Source organism: Muscardinus avellanarius (genome assembly GCF_963383645.1).
Source record: "Muscardinus avellanarius genome assembly, chromosome: 18".
In the NCBI taxonomy this organism is placed as follows: domain Eukaryota; kingdom Metazoa; phylum Chordata; class Mammalia; order Rodentia; family Gliridae; genus Muscardinus; species Muscardinus avellanarius.
This window is the reverse complement of record NC_137804.1, coordinates 10,339,852-10,362,553: the sequence shown is the minus strand read 5'-3', so window position 1 is coordinate 10,362,553 and position 22,702 is coordinate 10,339,852. Positions and strand designations below refer to the sequence as shown.

General features: G+C 40.1%; 1 protein-coding gene across 1 annotated transcript in view; it reads right to left on the bottom strand.

Annotated features, from left to right (window-relative positions):
* GADL1 (glutamate decarboxylase like 1) overlaps positions 1-22,702 on the bottom strand; it is a gene marked incomplete at both ends in the record, with an annotated part of 148,980 nt that overhangs the window by 30,358 nt on the left and 95,920 nt on the right. The window contains 1 exon segment of the mRNA XM_080715344.1: positions 20,447-20,536. Coding sequence (XP_080571470.1) covers positions 20,447-20,536 — 90 coding nt within the window.

Here is a 22,702-nt window from a genome sequence, read left to right as displayed (position 1 = left end):
AATAGGGATGGAGGGTTTCAATCCCCAGTAAAACACACACACACACACACACACACACACACACACACACACAAACACACACACACACACACACACACGTTATTATTTGATAACAGCTTCCACATCCCTTCAGGAAAGAAAAAAGGAGATGTTGCCAGTACATCTTGAGAGTATATTCCTCAACCAGAACAAACACAATGGTGTCTGAATGCTAAAGGGACAAGAAAAGGGACAGTCCCATAGGAAAGCCAGAGTAGAACTCTTGAATCTACAAGAGGAGCCTGGAGCAGCAGAAATCTGGGGGACAGATTCTACAGCTAAGCGGACAGATGACAGAGTGCATTACCTCAATGGCTAAATATCTAGGATTCATGGAGTGGAGGATATTTGACTGTAATTGAGCCAAAAATACAAAATTAAAAAAAAAATACTGCCTGTGAAATTATACTGCAGACATAAAATCTCAACTGCCCAAGAGCTCCAGTTTTTTTTTTTTTAAAGCTGTAGCTGACAGAGCAAATTAAGCAGTGAGATGTTTACTATGTTTAACAGAGATAAACTGGCAAACGGAGACGATGTAATTACCCAGCATGTTTTTCTAAAAGTGAACCTTCACTCTGGGTTATGAGAGGACAACAACTGTCAGGCATTAGTTTCTTCTTCTTCTTCTTTTTTTTTTTTTCTATATTTTAAGATTCTTTCTGAAAAAAAGGAGTCTCTCCTGTGCTTGGGAAGATTTTGAAAAAAAAAAAAAATTAGGTTGCTGGTAGAATGCACAAACTATTGCAAAGCCAAGAGGTTTTCACTAAGAAAGCAGGCCAAAGGAGAATCATGTTGGCATCACAACATCAGCAGGGAGAGTCTGGGAAGAGGAATGGTGTTTGATTTAGCAATACATCCAAAGGATTATCACTTGTCTCAGGAACTAACCTTTGCCCTCCTGTAAATAATACCTCAATGATATCTGGTATTATACAATAGATAATTGGTTATTGGCTTCAATATATATCCAGAGATGTTTCTCTGATAAAATTATCCATCTTGTTGATTAAAAAAAAAAACCTGGAATCTTTTTTCTTGTTATTAAATAGCAACAAGAAAAGAGGCAAGTCCCTTCTTAAAAGAAGATGCTGTAATGAAAAATTTTGTATAGTCATTTTTTGGGCGAGGGATGGAACCCAGGGTACTCTACCTCTGAACTATATCCTCAGCCCCTTTTATATTTTGAAACATGGTTTCATTAAGTTGCTGAGTCTGTCCTCAAGCCTATGATTCTCTTGTCACAGCCTCCCAAGTACTGGGATTACAGGCCTGCACTGACTCTGTATAGTTAAATTTTTAATAAGCCAAAATTTTCTTTAAGCCAGCCCTGGAATCAATACAAAGATAATTATTCACACAGAAGATTATATTAATAACACATTAATGTGTATTGAGAATATATATGAACTTAAAGGATAGGTGAAGATTCTCTCTCCCCTTAGAAACTTTCTTCCACCTATCCTTTAAAGAACATCTCCTTTGGGACAGAAAACTGTCCTTTTCTTTCTTTAGAGTGGGACAGTTTTACAGCCAATGCACCAGTGAATGGTGGTAGTGTTATAGTCATGTATGTATTTATATGCTTGTTCATATGCCCCCTTTGACTATAAGTTCACTGAAGGCAGGGTCTCCTCTAGAACAATGTCTAACACTTAGGAAATGCTCAATAAATATTTGTAAAATGACTGAAATAAAATACAAGCTAACTGTCTATAAATGTAATATCATGATAGAAAAGGATTCAAACACCTGCTAAGGTACTCTCTTTTCTTCCCCCTGGTTAACAACAAAACAAAATTTAAGTTCTAACTAGCTGAAAGCGAGAGTTGCTGACCTGATCTGGGCCTGTTTCCTCATATGTAAAATAGCAATGATGATAAGAATGAAATTGAACCCCTAGGATTCTTAGGCAGGTCAAGTGAAATTGTGGATGTGGGCATATTTGTCAAGCTATAAAGCACTTGTTTAACATATTTAGGTATGAAGGCAAATGACTCTGTAGACGAATGGGTGCACATCGAGTGCTGAGTGTTTATTCTTCCGTCACTTTTTGCAATATGATTTTGATGTCCCTTCTCTCAAAAGATGGGGCCTATTCATCTGCACTTTACCTCCTCACCCATCGAGGCTGGTCTTGCACTTTGCTTCAGTCTGTTGAAAAACAGCAGAAGAGATGGTATGCTAGTTCTGAGCATAGGTCCCAACATGTCTTGACACATCTATTTGATCTCCTGGAGCCCTACCATTACCAGGGGAACAGCCTGAATTACTTGATGATGGCTGTTACGGAGGTCGTAGGGAAGAGAGAATCTTTACCCAGCTGGGGCCAATCCTACTCTAACCTAGAACAGAAAACACAGACAAAACCAGCAGAAATGCCCACCTGCCCCCATGCTTACTACAGATATAAGAGTGAGACCACTCAAGACCAGAAGCACCATGCAGAAGATCTAAAGACTCATGAGTAGTGATGAAAGCTTCTTATTTTAAACCACTGAGTTTGGGGGTGATTTGTTTTGCAGCGATAACTAACTGATACAGGATTTTAGCTTCCAACAAAAGTTCTCGGGAATCTGTCCAGACAGGAGGGGAAAGATGGACAGAGAATGTGCGGGTCTGACTGTGTTTCAGATTTCTCCTTTAGCATCTTCGGGGTGGTTTCCGCCACAGCTGCTGGTTGACTTCAGTACTAAGTCTGAGGGCTACCGATCTCAGCAGAAAGACTGACCTTACTTCACAGAACACTAGGTGAAGGGCTGTTTTTCTGCTTCCAAGATATTAACTAAAAAGAAAATAGAAAATGCCTTCCTGGACACTATGAAATCTCTCATTAACTGTGCCACTCTTTTTAAATATAGCATCTGAAATCAACCTATGCCTCCTGACATTCACAAATCAGCTGCTACAAGAAAGTAGGAAAGTTTGAGTTAGAAAAAGGAATAGATCAGAGGCTAGATCATTGGAATCCTATAAAACCCATCAGCACACAGGAAAATTTGCATGGAAAGTGAAAAGGGAATTAAAACTGAGATGAAAGGGCAGCCCGTCCAAGTTCTTTATGAGCATATATATCCTTGCTCAGAGAACTCTGGCCGTGTACAGTTAAGGCTGATGTAACGCCACTGGTGAAGATTCTACACATGATCACAGACCCCTGGGTTAGTGGATTTGTGCTTTATGTTTGCCTTTTCTTTCCTGGGGCATAACTCCTCTTCCACAGAAAAGGCATAGACATAGGAGGAGAACCCAGAATTCCACCATTTTTCACGATTGCTAAATTTCTTTTACAAAGTCATAAGAACTTGAAGGACTTCTACAACTTCCCCAAATACATTCCCACCCTTGCCTAAAGGGTGCTCTGTGTGGACTGTATTTTCTGGATTCCCAGGTTTCCCTCTTCTTTCTTACCAAGAGACAGCTGCAACACAGTGGCTCAACAGATCAGGAAAAGTGAGAAAACAATAGTTGAGCTGAAGATGGCAAGAGTTCTATTCAAAAGCAATAAATTTGGGTAACATGAATTGAGGTCTTTACTTTCAGAAAACCATGGTATTCATTCATCATTTCAAATATGTCTTTTCAACATTTCTGTGAATTAGATATTCTTAAACTCACTTTGCAGGTGAGGATTTGCAGAATATAACTTGTCCCCAAAGAAGTCATATAGTAGTTTCCTTCCCCCCTCCCTCCTTCCCTCCCTTCCTTTCTTCCTTCCTATTTCCTTCCTCCCTACCTTCATTGTTTATTTCCTTCCTTTCTCTCTTTTCTCTTCCTTTTATTTTCTTTCTATTTTTTTTTTTTTTGGCATAGCTAAGAGCAAACACAAGTCTGGATAACACCAGATAACTATCTTCCCATAACTATTTCATCTCAAGCCTGGGCCCCACCCAGCACACTGTACCTCTGAAACCTACATTTCACAGCATGCCACATCCATGACCTGCTCTTACACTTGTGATCACGTGACCTGACCATTTCAGCCCTCTAGTGAAGCCCTTTCCTTAGAGGCTTGGAGAAGTTCTCAGCTCCCTGAACAAGGCTCCCCTTAGCTGACAATTTCCCTCCTGACTTCAGATATCCACAGGTTCTAGAAAGAGGGTTCCCAGCTGGGTCCATCTCAAATCAGCCACCCAACATCTCCCCGTTCCCTGCAGATGCAAAAGCAACACATGATTCCTGATTTGTATGGCTAAAATATTTTATTGTTTGCGTTATGGTCAGATATAGATTGTCTGCTGTAGAGATCATGATTGATACAGTTAAGTCAGGATGGGTATAATCTCATCAGTAGATAAATGGATTGCAATGGATTTATCTGGGTGGTAACCCAGCTTCCAGCCTCCATGACGTGGGAGCAGAACCCTGCTCTCTCCCTCTGCCCTGCCCTGAGCTTTGCAAACCCGGCCTCACATGGACTGAACTCAGAATCTGCAAAGACTATGAGCAAATAAATCTTCCTTTGTCTAAGTTATATGGTCAGTTGCTTCGGATTATAGCAGTGAAAGGGTGACTGAGCTAGTTTGCTTCATGGTACTATTGTGGCGTAAGTCATTTCTTTCTGGGAAGACACAAAAGAAAATTCTCCTTGTCAAAGAAGATTGAGTGAATTAGAAAGAGAAAGTGAGCCACATATGAAATTAAAACTTCCCTCTACTGCATCTCGTTTCTTTCACACTTCTTTTCCTCCTCGAGACTGATTTCCACTTCCATACTATACGCCACTAGCACCGCAGCTATTTTCTTTCTCTTAACACTCTTTGCACCTTATCAATAGAGTTACTCAAGAATGTTGCTTCTCTTCACTAACCCTCTTCTCCCCTTTAACTATCATTTTCAGGGACTTGACTTATTTTCTGTGGAAAATTCCCAAACCTCTATCCCAGTCCTGAACTTGTCCTTATGTCCGAGCCACTGAGTTATAGCTACCGATTAGACTGTCGGGCTGGTATTCCTCCCATCCTACATTTAATGTCTTAAACTAAGTCCAGCAGTGTTTTCTTCAAACTAACTTTTCTGTTACCTCTTTCTTTTATTGACCATCTTCCAGGCCAACTATACATAAAAGCTCAGTAACGAATCGTTATCTTCTCACCAAGCCCACGCATTGAATAACGACCAACCATATAGCAGTTGAAAAAACTATGGCTTTGATGGGCACTCAGAGAATGTTATTGTGGTTATCAGAGCTTTCAAGTTAAAGGGATACTATTTGGAGTAATTTCTGTAAAGCAAAGAGTGACTTTGGTAATGTGGCTTTGCCCCTGATGCATTCCCTAATATCAGAAGCTCTACTGCGTATACATTTATTTTTTTAAAAAAATTGGGAGCAGGGTGGTGATGGATAGATGGTGGAGCCTCACCTACACTAATAAGATTGCAGGTAATCATTCAACTGGGAAGGGGGGACACAGAGGGAAATGCAGCCACTCCCACTTTGATTGGCAAAATTAAACTGATTTCCTGTGCTGTCCTATTAAAAAAAAGCAATGGCTAATAAAAAACATAAGCAATATTAATTCAGACGGGCACAATGGGGATTAAAATTCATCATGCAGAACACAGCCCATAAAAATAGTTTGCAACTAGACCTCTTTTCCCATTCAAAAAGAGATAACATACCAGTTTGCATATAGGCATTTAATGAAGGACCTCTGAAGAGACCCTGGATATAAATTTTGAATTCTATGCTTTATTTACCCATTTAATAAAACCCCAGCCTTCTGAATCGGACTGAATTTCTATCACTTTGCACATTACTGAGAGATGTTCTCTCATGGATGGGAATGAGAATTCTCAGCAAAACCTCACGGGAACAGGCAACCAGAGCTTATCAGAGCTGCTTACCGAGCTGCTGAGTTACAATTGACTCGGAGAATATTTATTCTGGTGAACTGTGGACATGAACGAGTTTACCAAATAGGTGTGGGGTTTATTGACAGAACAAATGGCTAAATCTTTGTCCAGGTGCCTGGTGTCAGCAGCACACACACACACATATTTCACATTCCATTAACTGCAGAACCTGGGGTTTTATATGTTTATTTTTATCACATCGTGTATTTCAGCTCCTGAACTGGCTACCTTTCTGTGTGTGTGCGCAAATGAAAATTGGGTAAGCTCCCTTCCCTGACCTTTGCCTGACCCTTGTTTGTTTCTTTGTTTGTTTGTTTGCTTGCTTTTTTGTACTGGAGATTGAAGCCAGGGGTGTTCTAATTCTGAGCTATACTCCCATAGCTCTTTATTTTGAAACAGGATCTCGCTAAATTGCTGACACCTCACGATGTTGCTGAGGCTAGCCTTGAACCTGCAATCCTCCTGTCCCAGCCTCCCAAGCACTGGGATTACGGGCATGCACCACCACACCCAGTGCTGGCCCTTGCTTTTTTGCCCAACATGTTCTGAGCTTTGGCCAAATTTCATCTGATTGAAAATATCAAGTCTGAGTGGACCGTAGTGATCAAAAAGGGGATGGGGTGAGGTCGATAGAGGTGTCTCTGGGTGAGAGAGGAGGCAAAAGAAAAATGACTTCAGTATACCAGCAGAAACCCCTAAAATAACATAGAGCACTTTCTATTCTCTACTCACAATAGTGCGGGCCCTCCTGCCAGCATTACTCCCAGTTATGGTCAGACCTGTGGTTAATACTTTTAAAGACAATATTGAAACCCACCAGTATGTTGTGTCATGCGATCTATCTTGAGAAGTTATCTATGTGTGCCTGTGACAGTCTAGTACACAGCTACAGTGATTAGGGAAGATGGGGCCCAGGGAACAGCTGAAACAAAGGTGTAAAACAGGGAGCTGAGACCTTGAGCAGAGAGCTTGGGGATCTGAAAGAATCCCTCGTGACCCAGCCAGGTGAGAGGTGAGGCTCCAGGAGGTGGCAACGTCCCTATCACCCAGCGTATCTGTCAGCATTCTTGCAGCTTCTCCCTAAAAGAATGACTGCGTAACTTAGAGGCAAAAAGATACATTATCTTACAGTTTCTGGCTCGGTACATATGAGGCCTGAGAACACGGATCTCAGGGCATGGTGGCAGGAAGTGGAGAAAGGAGAACACAGGGGCTGTGTGCCTCGCATCATGGAGGCCAGGAAAAAGAAAGAAAGAAGGGGGAGGAGGAAACATATATATACAATCTCCAAGGCCGCACCCCCAGGGACCACCTCCTCTAGCCACATCCTACCAGCCTCCTGGGTGCCACCAGGTCAAATCATCACAATGGATTTATCCACTTTAGAGATTACAAACATCATGATTCAGTAACATCAAACCTGAATGCCAATGAATAGGCTCTTTAGGAGACATTTTATTTTTTTAATTTAATTAATTAATTTATTTATTTATTTATTTATTTTGCAGTACTAGGGATGAAACCCAGGGGCATTGCACCTCCAAGCTACACCTAAGCCCTGCTTTTTTAGTCTTTTTATTTTTGAAACAGGGTCTCACTGAGTTTGCAAATGGCCTCGCTAAGTAGCTGAGGCTGTCCGCAAACGCGATCCTCTGATCTCAGCCTCCCGAATGCTGGGATTACAAGTGTGCGCCACCATGGCCAGCTTAGGAGACATTTTATATCTGACTATAACACCAAGTGCCTCAACTGCCCTGCTTAGGAGCTTGCATTTTGAAGAAAAGTCCCTGGAAGGTCTAGTGGAGCAGAAAGATTCAATGGCCTATTATACATGGTCCTCTAACAGTGTAGAGAGAGGCCTGGGGTGCAGGCGATGTTAGAAGCAACTGGATTATGGAGATGGTTAATGGCAAGAAAAGGAGAGTGAAGGAATACATTTAAAACAGCTTCCAAGCAGGACTGGTGGCCCACACCTGTAACCCCAGTACTTGGGAGGCTGAGACAGGAGGATTTGTGGTTCAAGGACAGCCTCAGCAACTTAGTGAGAACTTCAGCAACTTAGTGATACCCTGTTTCAAAATAAAAATTTAAAAAGTGCTGGGGAGTGTAGCTCAGACATAGAATGCACCTGGGTTCAGTCCTCAGAACAAAATAAATAAGTAATAAAATAGCTTCCTTTTCTACTCCCTACTTCAATATAAGCTTTCTTGATAGGACTAGGCTCAAAGTTTACATGTGATATTTCTGAATTGCTACTACATTAAAAACCACATCTGCAGCTCAATAAACTGACCTCTCAAATCAGAGAATAGGAATTTAATAAGAGAGGAACTAAGGGCTGTGTGCAAGCATGCCACTAGACACGAGATTTACATTATGATGGGAAACTATACTGTATCAGTAAAAGCACGTTAACATTAAAAAAGAGATTTAATAAAAGATTTTAAGATTATAAAGTTTTTAATCAACACACTACCTTCTACTTTTCACTAGAAATCTCTCTATACGTATATAAATATATGTATATGTACACATTCACATTATATGTATAGTTGTATATGTGTGTGCTTATAAACACTTATGTGTCTCTAGAATATTTTATATATGTAAAATTTTCAGCTGACTGAAAATATGACTTTATAAATAAGTTCAATAATACCCAATACCTTCAATACTTTCCTATCAATTTCTTTCTTTGTTAAAAAAGAACAAAATTTAATGGGGTATTCCTATTTTTTTTTGAAAGAACAAAATTTCATAGGGGCATTTGACCTCCAACCTAACCCCCCCTGCCCTATTATTTATTCTTTATTTTGAAACAGGGGCTCACTAAGTTGTGGAGGGCCTCACTAAGTAGCTGAGGCTGTCCATGAACCACGATCCTCCAGTCTCAGCCTCTGAATGCTGGGATTACAAGCGTGCGCCACCGCACTCGGCCATAGGGTATTCCTATTAAACTAAATTTTAAACCTCTGAATAAGTATTAACAGAATTTAAAAGATTTTAGTTATTATTAATTTGATAATGATACAATAGAACATTTTAATATAATAAATATTTTATGAAGTACATTTATATTTAGAATATAAATTTATATATTATACTTATATTTTATATATTTATATTTAGCTTTAATGAAGTAATTAGTAAAGCAATTTTATGCTTAATATTTGCACCAAAAATAATTAAAAATAAGCTGCTTTAAGCAATTTTCAAAATTTAGTTCTCTTAAATAATGACTGAAGGTATAATGGAAAAACTTCTCATAATGGAATTATAATATGAGGTTTTAGATCCAAGGTATTTCTCCACTGAAATTGTAAAAAGATACACAGTAAAATATTGATTTCTAAAGCATGATTGTATAGATTCTGGTGTTTAGACTAAAACAAACCATAACTTTTTTTTCAATATTTCTGTTAGATTACACTTAGATGAATATAAGAAAAAAAAACCCACAGAACAAACACATGACAATCTGAAAACCAGCCTCCTTTCATAAAAACTGAAGCGCAATTCCTTGTGGTTACAATTTCTTGTCTTTCCTGTTAGGTTTCATAAAACCCTGGTCCCTAGCTATAATTTCTGTAAGCCCCTTACTGAGGATTTGATGGGGGAAATGACGTGCCAAGAGAGATATGGTCCAGGCATCTAGAACAGTGAGTGGTATGGTACACCATAGGTGCTAAATATATCATTTTTAACTAATAATTTAAATGAGAATTCTGTCTCTCTGATCATCTTTTTGCACTAAGCATTGCCAACTCACATCACATGTGATTAGTACTGACGCCACTAGCCATGATATTCTAGTCACCCCAGAGCCACCTAGACCACGAGCTCATCAAAGATGCACTAGTCGGTTCCCACCCGCATCAGGCAGGTGAATTCACAGATGACTAGAGCAAGCTCTGCTGAGGTCCTTATTTATAAAGTCAAATAATGACTAAATTATTAATTAATTATAATAATAATAATTAGAATTAATTCTTAATTCTGTATCGTTTAAAAAGTATTTTCTAGTACCTTCCTATTTCTTCACTTCATTAATTTAAATATTTCTGGTAAAAAAAGTTGGCTGAAATTTTTAAATATATAAAATATTCTGTAGACACATAAATATCCATACACACATATACATATATAACTACATGTATTAGCCCTACCCCCACACCGTGAGACACTACTATTTCAAGGACCTCCTGGTAAGGGGATGCTTTCGTGAGAAAAAGAGCATGATTCAAGGATAGATGTAGAAAAATTCTGACCCAAGACCAAGAGAGATTTAGCCATCTGAAATCACACCTATAACTTTTGAGTCTTTTTTTCCTTCATTCTAAACGAATGATGATTTGGCCAACAGGACACAAATTAGCAACTTACAACACCAACTCTACTCGATTTACACAAAACAGAAAAGGTAGACTCCTCCAAACGTAACACTGAAAGAACCATTAAAATGCTTATCTCCCCTGCAATGTCTTCTTTTTAAAAATTTTTTTTATTGGCGCATTGTAGTCATACGTTTTAATGGGGTACAAGATGGTAGAGGCACACATGCACACATCACTCGTTTAGCCCTTCCCCAATTCCCTCCCCGTTCCCTTCCCCTTCCCTCCTTCTCATGTTTGGCTTAGTGATTGATTTTGATATGTTTGTGACTGTACAGCATGTACATTAAGCTGCCCTTATCCTGAGTATCTCCCACACCGATCACTATGCAAACAAAGTGATGTCTCTAAGCCCTTCCTGCACATCAGAGCTGGATAAAAAGACAACCTCCTGTCTCAGCCTCCCAAATGCTGGGATTACAAGTGTGCACCACCACGCCCGGCTGAGAGCTCATGTTTATCAAGCACATACTCTGTTCTCTGCACTGTACTAAGTACTTTGCAACCATTCAATCCCCATCAACAACCTACAAGACAGGAACTCTGTATTCCTCGTATTACTGATGAGGGTTTAATAGAAGTAAGGGAAATTGAATCAAGGTGTCCGTGTTGTCATGGTAACAGCCATTGAGTGGCAGAAACATTACTGTATTTATTTAACTTATGAATCAGGGACTTCAGCTCCACTAAAAATATTAACCAGCTACCTTTCTTAAACTAAAAAATGGTTCTAAAACATACATAAAAATGAGAAAATATGTATCATACTAAAAATGATATTTTTCAAGGGTCGGGATGTTTTTTTAAAAAAAAAATTTGAGAATAGATTATAAAGCAACACCATTTAAAATCTTTGGTTCCTGGCACAAAACCAGAAATATAATCAGTAGAACAGTTTGGAAATTCCAGAAATAGAACACCATGCTTTAAAAAAATATATAACACATCATAACAGAAACATTTTAAAATAAAAATATTAAGCTGAACATAGTAACACATGCCTGTAATCCTGGTACCTGAGAGGCTAAGACAGAAGGATTACATTTTTGAGGCCAGTCTCAGTAACCTAGAGAGACCCTGTTTCAAAATAAAAAATAAAACAAGCCTGGGGGTATAGCTCAGAGATAGGATGTCCCCACGTACAAGGTACAATCCCCAGCATTAAAACAAACAAACAAACAAACAAACAAACAAACAAGAAATGATTATTTAATAAAATATTTGTCATAACTAGACAATAATTTGAAGAAAAAAATCAGTTTAGATCTGCTTTTTACACTGTACACAAAAATATTCTCCAAATGGATTAAAGAGTTAAATATAAAAAAATTGATGATAGGAACACCAGCAGGAGATAGAATAGAATATTTATCAGATTTGTGAAAGAACAGTAACTTCAGCTTTGAAGCAGCAGCATAAATCATGAAGGAAAAGACTGACAGATTTGAATACATAAAAAATTCAAAGCTTCTGTAGGATGAAAAACAGCAAGACTGAAATAAAAAGGACATTGTTCTGAGGGCAATATTTGTATCCCATGGAACAGAGAGCTTTTAAAATGCAAACTGTATATACCTTCGTTGTAATTTATAAGGAAAACATCGGATTTTAAAATATAAACATGAGGAAATGAACACACAGAGAAACATAATCAGTAAAGAAAAAAAAAAAGTCGTTCAGTTTGCCAGCAATTAACACAATATAAAGGAAAGCAAGCTGGAGAGAGGATAATTCACCTTTCTCCATGACTCGCCCACCTGCTGCTGGTAACACCCAATGTTGCTACCACAGTTAGATTGAGTCCCTGTGCTCATTCCTTAGTAGTATTATAATGGACTCCTCCTCTTCCTCCTCCTCCTCCTCCTCCTCCTCCTCCTCCTCCTCCTCCTCCTCCTCCTTCTTGTAGTACTGAAAATTGAACTCAGAGCATTCTACCTCTGAGCTACACCCTCCATCCTATTTTATTTTTTATTTTATTTTTATTTGAAATAGGGTCTCTTCTTGCTAAGTGTGAGCTGGGTGTGGTGACACATGCTTCTGATCTCAGTACTTGGGAGGCTGAGACAGGAGGATCTCGGGTTCACAACCAGCCGCAGCAACATAGAAGGAGGAGGAGGAAGAAGAGGAGGAGGAGGAGGGGAGGGCTGGGGATGTAGTTTGGAGGTTGAAGGTCCCTGAGTTCAATCCTCAGCACCAAAAAATAAAGAAGGAAGGAAGGAAGGAAGGAAGGAAGGAAGGAAGGAAGGAAAGGGGAGGGGAGGGGAGGAGGGAGGGAAGTGAGGACGTCAGAAGAGGGGAGAGGAGGAGGATGGGGTGGTAGAGTTGCAGGTGAAATGGTGTTTTAAGTCCCAAAGGCAAGCACAGAGAAGTTCCCTGGGATGGGGCTTCCTCTGAAGTAAAGATGAAGAGAGAAACAGAACCCCGTCTGCAGTGAGAAAAGGAACACGTCCACCTGTGGTCAGCTTCCTGCGCAGGAGAGCCTTCCTGGCCGGAAGAGCCAGGAGCTGTGATTCTATGACATTCTAATGGCATCTGTTGGCCCCCATTGAAGGCATTCCTCATCTCCCAGCTAGGAAAGGAGAAATGAGCAGAGGTGCCACCAGGGGGCAGGTTTGGTACTGGCAAAGGACTTTCAAAGATAGGGGAAAAAAAGCAGACTTTTTTTCCCCCTCTTCTTTCAGTACAGGATCCATTCTTTATTTTGCAACAATAAATACCACATCGAGTCCGGAGCAATTTCCTTAATGGTTGTGCTGTGGGTATGAATTTCGCTCCATAAACTCAGGTGTACAAGAACTGTCACAGTATTTTATTTCCTTTAAGTAAAATTAAATTGAACCTCAAGCTACCATCCTAAGAGGCCGGGTTGAAAGTCGACCTCCATCATGACCATGGCTCCCTCTGCCCCAAGGGGGTCCTGCTGGGGTCATGGGGGTCTTTGCCGATGCTAATGCTTAGGTTGCTGGTCCTTCCGTGTTACCAGCCGAGTGGGATCTGAATCAACATGGTATACTGTGGTTCTACTGTATCTGTATCAGTTAGGATATGGACAGGTGTTCTGATGTCTGTACCACACACGGGTGCATGTGAGCACGCACACGTGTGCACACACACATACACACACGCACACGCACGCACGCACATTCACACCTCAGATGCCTCCTAAGATACCAAAGCAGAGAGCTCAGGGTGATGGCTCCCTGTGCAAATACTGCCTCCTGCACCCCTTATTGAGAGTCAGGGAAATTTTTCCTCTCTACGCTATTCCTGCCTCTGCCATCTTCACAGGCGAGCTTGGACTTACAGAAAACCTACAAGATATCTTAGCTGGGTGTGGTGACACACGCTTGTAATCCCAGAATTCCGGAGGCTGAGACCAGAGGATCGCAGTTTGCAGAGAGTCTCAGCTACTTAGTGATGCTCTCCACAACCTAGCGAGACCCTGTTTCAAAATAAAATCTAAAAAATGGGGCAGGGGCTCGGAGGTCAAATGCCCCTGGGTTCCATCCCCAGACCTACAAAAAAAAGGGAGGAGATATCTTCAGGCCATGCAGGTTCTAAAAGATCTATTCTTCTTCTACAACCAAGGAGAAAGGAGCTGATTACAAGTGTCCAGCATTAGTCACACTTCTGAAGATCGGCACATGAGGAGAGCTGAAATGACCACACACGCGTGCACAAGCAGACGGCTTGTTAACTACTTCAGAGAATGTAAATTTTGTTGGTATGCAATGGAATGACTCATGAAATGATGACAAAAGAGAAAAACTCTGCACCAGAGCACTGAGTAATGATGAGACAAAGGAAATATTGGGACTTTCAGTTACATTTTCTGGGGCTCACATTTCCGGTCTCACTGTGTGTTCCACCCTCAACTTCCTCGTCCTCAGTATCTGATCACTTGGAACAGCTTCAGAGAAAACAATCACATATACCGTTATTTTAAGGAGTAGCTTAAAGAGCAAAGTATAGCTAACTCCATGTCAGTGCTGAAGCTTTTGGGTAGTCTGAGGAAGCCAGTGGAGAATCTCTCTGTGAACCTTCAACCCTAAAGTGGAAACCAGCTCAGACTGTGCAAATATTTTAGTAAGAGGAGACAGAGGTAGAGATAGAGATGCTGAGGGTGAGGAAGAGAGAGAGAGTGAGAGACAGCAAGAGACAGTGAGAGAGAATGAGGAAATATATATATCTGGGAATGTTTAATGAGAGTTTGCAAACTGATTGAATATCGTTTACTCTTATTCTCCAATGAAGACAGTCTCCTGTGGCAGTAGAAGCAGATTGGAATGTCTTTTAATAATTAAAAAAAATTAAATTTATGCTGGAAAATACTTTTTTAAATTCACATGGTACGGTGGGATATAGAATTCTGTTATTGGAGAATACCCCTTTCAACCCATCTTGATCTGTCAATATTTGCATCATATATTTTATACTCCTAATGTTTGGTGGATTCGTGTTTATAATTATTGTTTGCTCTGATGAACTGATACTTTCATGGATAAAAAAGTAATACTTGTAGATAACTTAAAATGGTAGAGACATGTGAAGGTGACTGCTCAAATTTTTGTTTGTTTGTATTTCTCACTGTTGGGAGGACATGGTCCAAAGCTGGAGAGCTTCTGCCTGGACAACACTCAAGGAACCTACAGCTTCATCAGTCAGTAGGTCTATTCTTTGGTTTAAGAGTATTATTTTTAATCACTACTTTCACAAAGACAATGTAAATTATTTATAGAAAATTAAGAAATGGCAGAAAAATGTAAAAGAAATGGGAAATCACCTATAACTTGTCTCTAAAAATATTTTGGTGCCTATGTTCTGTCCTTAAATTAAACATACTTATGGCATTTTATAGATACTTAAGTATGTATCTATAAACACAATTTTCTAAATTGCTATAATTCTATATTGCTGATTTATAACCATTTTTCATGTAATGATATATTGTGAATATTGCTTTGAAGTGAAATTTTAATTGTCTGAACACTATAAATTTGTATGTGAATTCTCTCTAAAGCTATCATATCAGGCTGTATCATCACTAAGCAATAAACAACAAACCTATCAAGTAGGTTTGTTTAATAAACTAGAATTTAACCAATTTCCTATTGTTGAACATTCTGTTACTTCTAAAATTTTTCCTCTTTTGAATAATAGCTATGAATTTTAAATAATAGCTATGAATTACCTTTTCACCCCTCACAATTCTATAACAGCTCAAAAGGATACATTTAGAAGTAGAATTGCTTGAAGAAAATATGTGCAAAAGTAAGGTATTTGATGTGTTTTATAAGGTTGGTCTTCAGAAAAAAATGCTACCCACTGATGTGCCCATAAGTAGCTTGCAGGAGTCCCTGGCACTTTGATTAATTCTAGGAAGCAACATTAAAAACTACAATAATTTGCCAAGTTGATTAGTAAAAGATACCAAAGACCTGGTTCCTATTGCATTTCCTAATGTGTAGACAAATTGAGGAACTCTTCTGGTCATATATCTAGTGCGGGATTCTCCATACTAGAAGTCACAATTGGCTGAGTTAAAAAAGTATCTTAGGACAGGGCTTTGGGTACCAAGCAGAGGAGGCCGGATTATATTCTGTGGGCCACTGGTTCTCAGGGGATGATGCTGCACTCCTAGAAAACTCTGCACTCTTGAAAATCTGGGTGGATATTTTCAGTTTTCATGGCGTTGTTGTTGGGATTGTTGTTGGAATTCAGTAGATGGGCAGCTAAGATGCCAGTCACCCTGCCCTGTGAAAGCAATCTTTAGCAGGGAAGAGCTGTTCCAGATCTTTCTCAAATATTCCACTAAAAGCCCAAGACACCTTTAAAAATTTTTTAATCATATAATACTAAATATTCAGTTCTTGTTTATGTATGTATTATGTATATGTTTGTTTGCTTATTTGTTTATTTATTTGTTTAATTTTGTGGTACTAGGTATTGAACCCAGGGTCCTCCTATCTCTAAACTACACCCCAGCCCTATTTTTTATTCTTTATTTGGAAACAGGTTATCACTAAGTTGTTTGAGAGCCTCACTAGGTTTCTGAGACTGGACTCAATCCTGTGATCCTCCTGTCTCAGCTTCCCAAGTAGTGAGATTACAGGCGTGTGCCACCACGCTCAGTCCTTTCCCATTTTCAGTCTACAAGTCCACCCAGTTTTTGACTGCCATGTAAAGCAAAAGAAAAAACTGCTTCAGAGCTGTATCAGGAGCTATGCATTGTTTTTGAAAAATTATATCATGAATGCCACATCTTGTTATTAATGTTAACCTATCTTGTTATTTGCAATACCAATATGGCCTTCTTACAAATCTGTGTTTGCATGTGGCTTACACCCTGTGTGTTTCTAAAAGTCTGTGCAAGATCATCATTTGTGCATGTCTTCAGAGATTGTCAAATCCCAAGCACTGATACAATGAAATATATTTCCATTGTAAACTAATTTCTCCTTTATATAACATGCAAGGTCTTACAATAGCCTTTATGAAATTATGTGTATAGGCTGGTCATATTTTCTAGCTATTTCATTTTAAGAAGGTAAAATGGGGACATTAACAATATTTATTAGAATCAGTGGTCATTGGGTCTGACAGAGTTGAATGCTGCTACTTCAAAGTATGGGCAGCCATTCAGAGTCTTTCAGGAGGGGAGGGAAGAGAAAGCAGAGTTGGAGGCAGGAATGTGTATATAGTATACGAAAATTAAATAGAAAGAGGCATGTCAGGAGGCAAAGAGACCAGAAAAGAAAAAAATCACAATCTAAGCAGGGAAGAAATGAAGATCAAGGATATTACAATGCCTGAAAGAAGCAGAATAAGAAAAGAGTATCTATTAAGGACATTTTAAAAAGAGAAGTCAGTGGGACTCAGTGATTGAATGGAGTGTCACAGAGTAACTGTCACAATGTTATCAGACTGCAGTGTTCCCCAAAAGTCACGCATGTGTTCACACACTCACACACCCCCCACACACACACATTTACACACTCCAGATTCTTTACCAAATAATCCCCTTCTCCTTCTCCTGCCCAAGGGAAGACTTACACGTCGCCGATTCTGAAATCAGACAGCTCAACCCAACACTAGTCTGGATCATAGGGGCAAAGCCTTATTTGGCTTATTTATTTGTGTGTGATTCTCCATCCAAGAGAAATCCTGAAGCAAATTTCAACTGTGCTTTAAGTATGCGTTGGGTCTTAAATCATATACATGTCTCTCACACTACAGTTGGCACAAAACCACATAGATCAACAATAGATAGACATGCCTCCCTCCAAACCCCCTTGCTAAATTCATGTGTGTAGCTGGGGGTGGTGGACCATGCCTGTGATCCCAGGACTTGGGAGGCTGAGACAGGATGATTGCAGGTTCAAAGCCAGCCTTGTCAAATTAGTGATGTTCTCAGCAACCTAGGGAGACCCTGTTTTCTAATAAGAAATAGAAAATTGGGCTGGAGGTGTAGATTGGAGGTAAAATGTGTCTGGGTTCAATCCCCAGTACCACACACACACACACACACACACACACACACACACACACACACACAGAGTAATTGGAAACAAAGAAGCTGATGACCAGTAATTTGTGTGCAGCATACATAGCAGCATACATATTTACCAATCATAAGCAGCCATACAATTAAAATTATATATTAGGACAATGGGAAGCCATGGTCTTAAATATTGGAGAAGTGTTTCCAAAATGGATGAATGGACAGTCACCAGTATTAACCATAAGAGAAGAAACACTGGCAAATACTGGGCATAAGATAATGTCTCAATTCTTGTTAAATTCCCATTTAAGATAAAAAGATATGTATACCATGAATTTGCTGGTTTGTAGCTTACATATCCACCCTCACTCTCAAATTTTCTAAGAATAGAAAGTACAGGAAAACCCAACACAATGAATCTTTGCAGTTTTCTTGATCCCTATCTGTGCAACGGTACCGAGTCAGTACAACACAAATATCACATTCACGGCTGCTCTTCTTAACAATCAAAGAGTGATTTCTAGGGTAGTGAGAAAAATGGCAACCCTATCTTTCTCATCTCGAAGCAGTCTCTCTCCCCACCCCACCAGCAAATGTCAGTGGCATTCCATCAAACTGAAAAACGTTCCTCTAAGCCTCACCATTAAATTCTCACATTGTCCAGTTCCTGTTTCTTTTTATGGGTTACTTACCATCTGAAATGCATTCTTAAACACTTTCCTATTTGCATTGTGTGACAAAAATACCAGACAAACTCCAGAGTCTGTGCTAACTGCCGGCCATGTGTAATGACGGGTTTGTCTAGCCCACCGCACAGATAGCACCCCCATGTCTCTCCCCTGGGGCTGCCTGACCTCAGGTGTGATAATAGGTAGAATATCTATATATTGGCCATCTATTATACTAAAGTGTAGGAAGTTGAAAGCTTCATGAGCAAACAGAAAATGACCTAAGGATAAAGGACATGCCTCCAGGTAAGACAATAGGTAGACACAGCTTAAAGGCAATATGATGTCTTCTTCCCCTTAATTTGGCTTAATTAGGCTACAGCAAAAATTCTAGACTCTTTTCCTGGGAAGACAAAGCCCCATGATTCTTCTTCGGCCTATCACTCTCAGCTAACGTCCCCTCTCTGCTCCTGCACATCCCTGAGGTCATGAAATCCCATCTCTTCAACACATGGGCTGAGCTTCTGCATAGAATCCGCTGCTTCACAACTGTCCCCTGGCTGGTGCCTACATATTGACCAAGACTCAGCTCTAGAGTTGTCCATTGAGGTAGATGTTCTTTCTGCTTTCTCTGTAAATAGAGTTGACCTCCACTACCTTGTGATGATTTCTCTGCTCATTTCATCCCTGAAAGCTCATTTCTCAAGAGCAAGGACAAAGTTCTCTCATACCTGTATTTTCCATGCATAAAGCAGTAAATATGTGTGGCTTGCCTGGCTGGTGAAGGCTATCAACTATAAAAGTTATTATTGTCAGTAGGGTGTGGTGGCACATGCCTATAAGCCATATTCTTGGGAGGTTAAGACAGAAGATTCAAGGACAGCCTCAGACACTCAGCAAGACCCTCGGAAACTTAGCAAGACCCTGTTTCAAAAATAAAATAAAATAAAATAAAATAAAATAAAATAAAATAAAATGGGCTGGGAATTTATTTCAGACACAGAACACCCCTGGATTCAATCCAGTACACACACACACACACACACACACACACACACACACGTAGTATTTGTTCCCATGTAGGGAGGAAAGTGATGGGAAGCCAGAGCCTTTACTAACCAGGGACATGGAGTCTGTTGATCTTTCCTTGAGTGGGAAGATGCAGGAGATAAGGTACCAGCCCCAAATGTTCTCTTGCTACGTATCATGGCCATGGAACACCATGGGAACTCTCAAGTTCACTTTCATTGTACATTCCTTTCAGAGGGCAGGGGAGTCGGATCAAGTAGGATGAACTCGTGAGACCTCCCAGCTCTTTGGACTCTGGAGGAGAGCCATGATTTTAATGGGCATGCTTAGGGGAGGCGTGGCTGCGATGCAGACGGCCCAGGCTTCTGCACCAGGAGCCTGCGACAGCTGTGAGCAAAGACACTTGTAAGCACATCTTATTCAGTGATCCATCGAAACCCACGCCTGGCATTTTTGCCTTTTCCACCTGAGAGCATCTTGGGGTTCAGATGCAGGCCTTTGTTGGTGAACAGGGAAGAATGTTGGAAAGGCTATGAGACTCTCGGAAAGGCTATGAGACTTTTCACATTCTTTGCCAGTGAGGTGATACAGCCATCACTGAAATGCTCCAGCGGAGCCGAGAACAGTAGTCTCTTGTCACACAGAGTAACTCTGCATCGTCCTATTGGGTCACATCTTCTGAAGTTGCCTGGGAGTCAGGATTTCTAATAAATTATATCTTACAAACAGCACAAATGTTTTGAATGTGTGAGCATGTTTGTGTGTCAAAGTGTGTTAATTTGTCAGACGTAAACAATGTTTACAATTACTCGGTGGTCATTATTTCCTAACAGAACAGAGACCACCTCCTTAGATCTTCAAGAGGCCATGGCACGTACAGTACAGAATTATCTAGAGCCTCAAAAGACAAGGGTCGCTGAGCCCATCTCAGCACAAAGAAAATCAGTTTACTGATTACTTACCAAGTGAAGTTTTTCCCAGAACTCTGGTCCTTCTTCCATCTGTCTGAGGCTTGGTGGAATATACCAAAAGCAAATATTGGCGTATTCAGGCTGAGGATTAAGAAAATGTGAAAGTTGTTTGGTTACCCCAAGATTTATCTTAGAGTGCAATTAAACAAATACTTCTTAAATTCTAAGCTAGTCTCTTTATGAGTTATCATGTGGGTATGACTTTGATAACAAATATTAGAGTAGACATCCCTTCTGTCTAACTTTTAATAATAGCCTATCAGAATTTTTTCCCCATTGTTTGCACCTAGAAAGCCCTCTTTCCTCTAGATAAAGGATAGGCAAGATCATGAGAGAACAGTGCAGACTGCCAGTTACTATCTGATACACATATGACCAGAGATGACCTAGTTTCTCATCCCCTAACTGTGAACCTTAAGATATTTCTTACACCACCACATCCTTCCAATAATTCATTCGCTGCTTCAGGCAGCTACAGTTGGCCTCTATTAGCAGCCAGCCAGACCTGACAAGTGCAAAAGCCCCTCTGAGTTGACATCAGCATGTCATACTGGGCTGCATTCACCAGAGCTTTCACCACCCCAGACAGTATTTCTTTGGGGGAAAGGGGGAATCACCTTGACCCAACTCTCAAACACCAGTAAACATGTCAGCTGGCTAAGGGCCTGAGTTCAATGCTCAGAATATCCAGGGTCTGATTAAGCCCATCCTAGAAAGGGCTAAATAATCGGCCTTTGTGCAGCATGCCAGGTGATTCTGAAAGGCGTAGTGCATTGTCTGTGTGTGAAGAACCCTGATCACCTTCCCCGTTAGCCTGTTTTCCTACCAGACAAGATTTATTAAACATGGGATACCATGCTAGAATGGGCTTCAGCCCAGCATTGTCACGTGGATGAGGTTTGTCCTTACTAAAGAACAACACAGATATAGTGCCATGTCAAAGGCAATCATGGGATGTGTGCTAAACACAGAACATTGTTTTGGGGATTCCCAAACTAGATACCTGGATTGTATTCAGAAAAGACAGGGGTCACACCCCTCCCATTATTCTTTGGATGTTAGCGTGGACAATACTTGAAACTTTCATGTTTTTTCTACCACTGATACAGTTTGTAGATAATAACCATTGTTATGATAGTTCTCAACAGCCATCAAAATTAGGGTTTGGTGTCAGTAGAAGGTTTCATGTTTCTAGGTAAGAGGAAATAGCTATCATTTCCTGTCTTAAGATCAAGACTGAAATTACACAGGCTTCTGATTTTAGTGGATTTTAAATCACAAGTGAGAGCCCAGGAACATTTCCAGCTCAGCAAGAACACTGATCTGACCATCCCTTCATTGCAGGAATTTTTTAACATTCTTATTGGATTTGACAAAAAAAAAGTTACAAATCTTCAAACTATACAGTAGTTAAAAATGATGTACTGTATAATTCTACCCAATTTCCACAAACATTTATCATAAGACTATAATAGATTTTATAAGTCTACCCAATTTACACTTGGACTTCTGATTTATAATTGATCTGGTTGCTCTAGGATAGAGCTCCCAAATCCTTTGATCATGTACAGTGAATAAATCTTTCCAAATGTAGTAACTATGGTTAAAAAGTAGAACAATCTAGTTAACTGTTACTAGATTCTAGGACTTTGTGTCTTCATATCAAAGAGGATTTTCCCAGATACCATTTATGCCAGTTATAAATTTACTGGTCTTGGCTCCAAATCTTCCCTTTCTTGGTCCTTCAATAATGGAGGTGAACTCTGTAACATTTTTCTCTTGTTGTCTGGGTTAGTCTTAACTACGTCATCAGAGGGTGCTGGGAGGTACCCTGGAAAAGGAATGGGGTATTTTCTTGGTTCCATGCATATACCCTGGGGGGGGGGGTGCTGTAGAATCAATGGTTCTTTCTATCATCACTGGGTGTTCAGCAACAAATAACCCCAGTGGCTTCCTTCCCTCAGGCAGCACCACGGCAAACTGGCATAAATGGTTTTCCTGTCATATTACCCTCAGCTTGTTTCAGCGGGAAGTAGGACCAGCCAGGTGTCTTGCCTTGCGTGATTTCCCTGGAGCTGCTGTGGATAGTCTGCCAGGATTTCCAGGTAATGACACACCCCTGTGCATGGCTTCCCTCAGCACTCCAAAGGGTGGATTTCTAGTAGATCCTACCAATGTTACACCTCAGTGAACTTCTTTGCCATTCTGTGAGCCATGGATACCCCTCTCCAAAGAGGCGGGCATCTG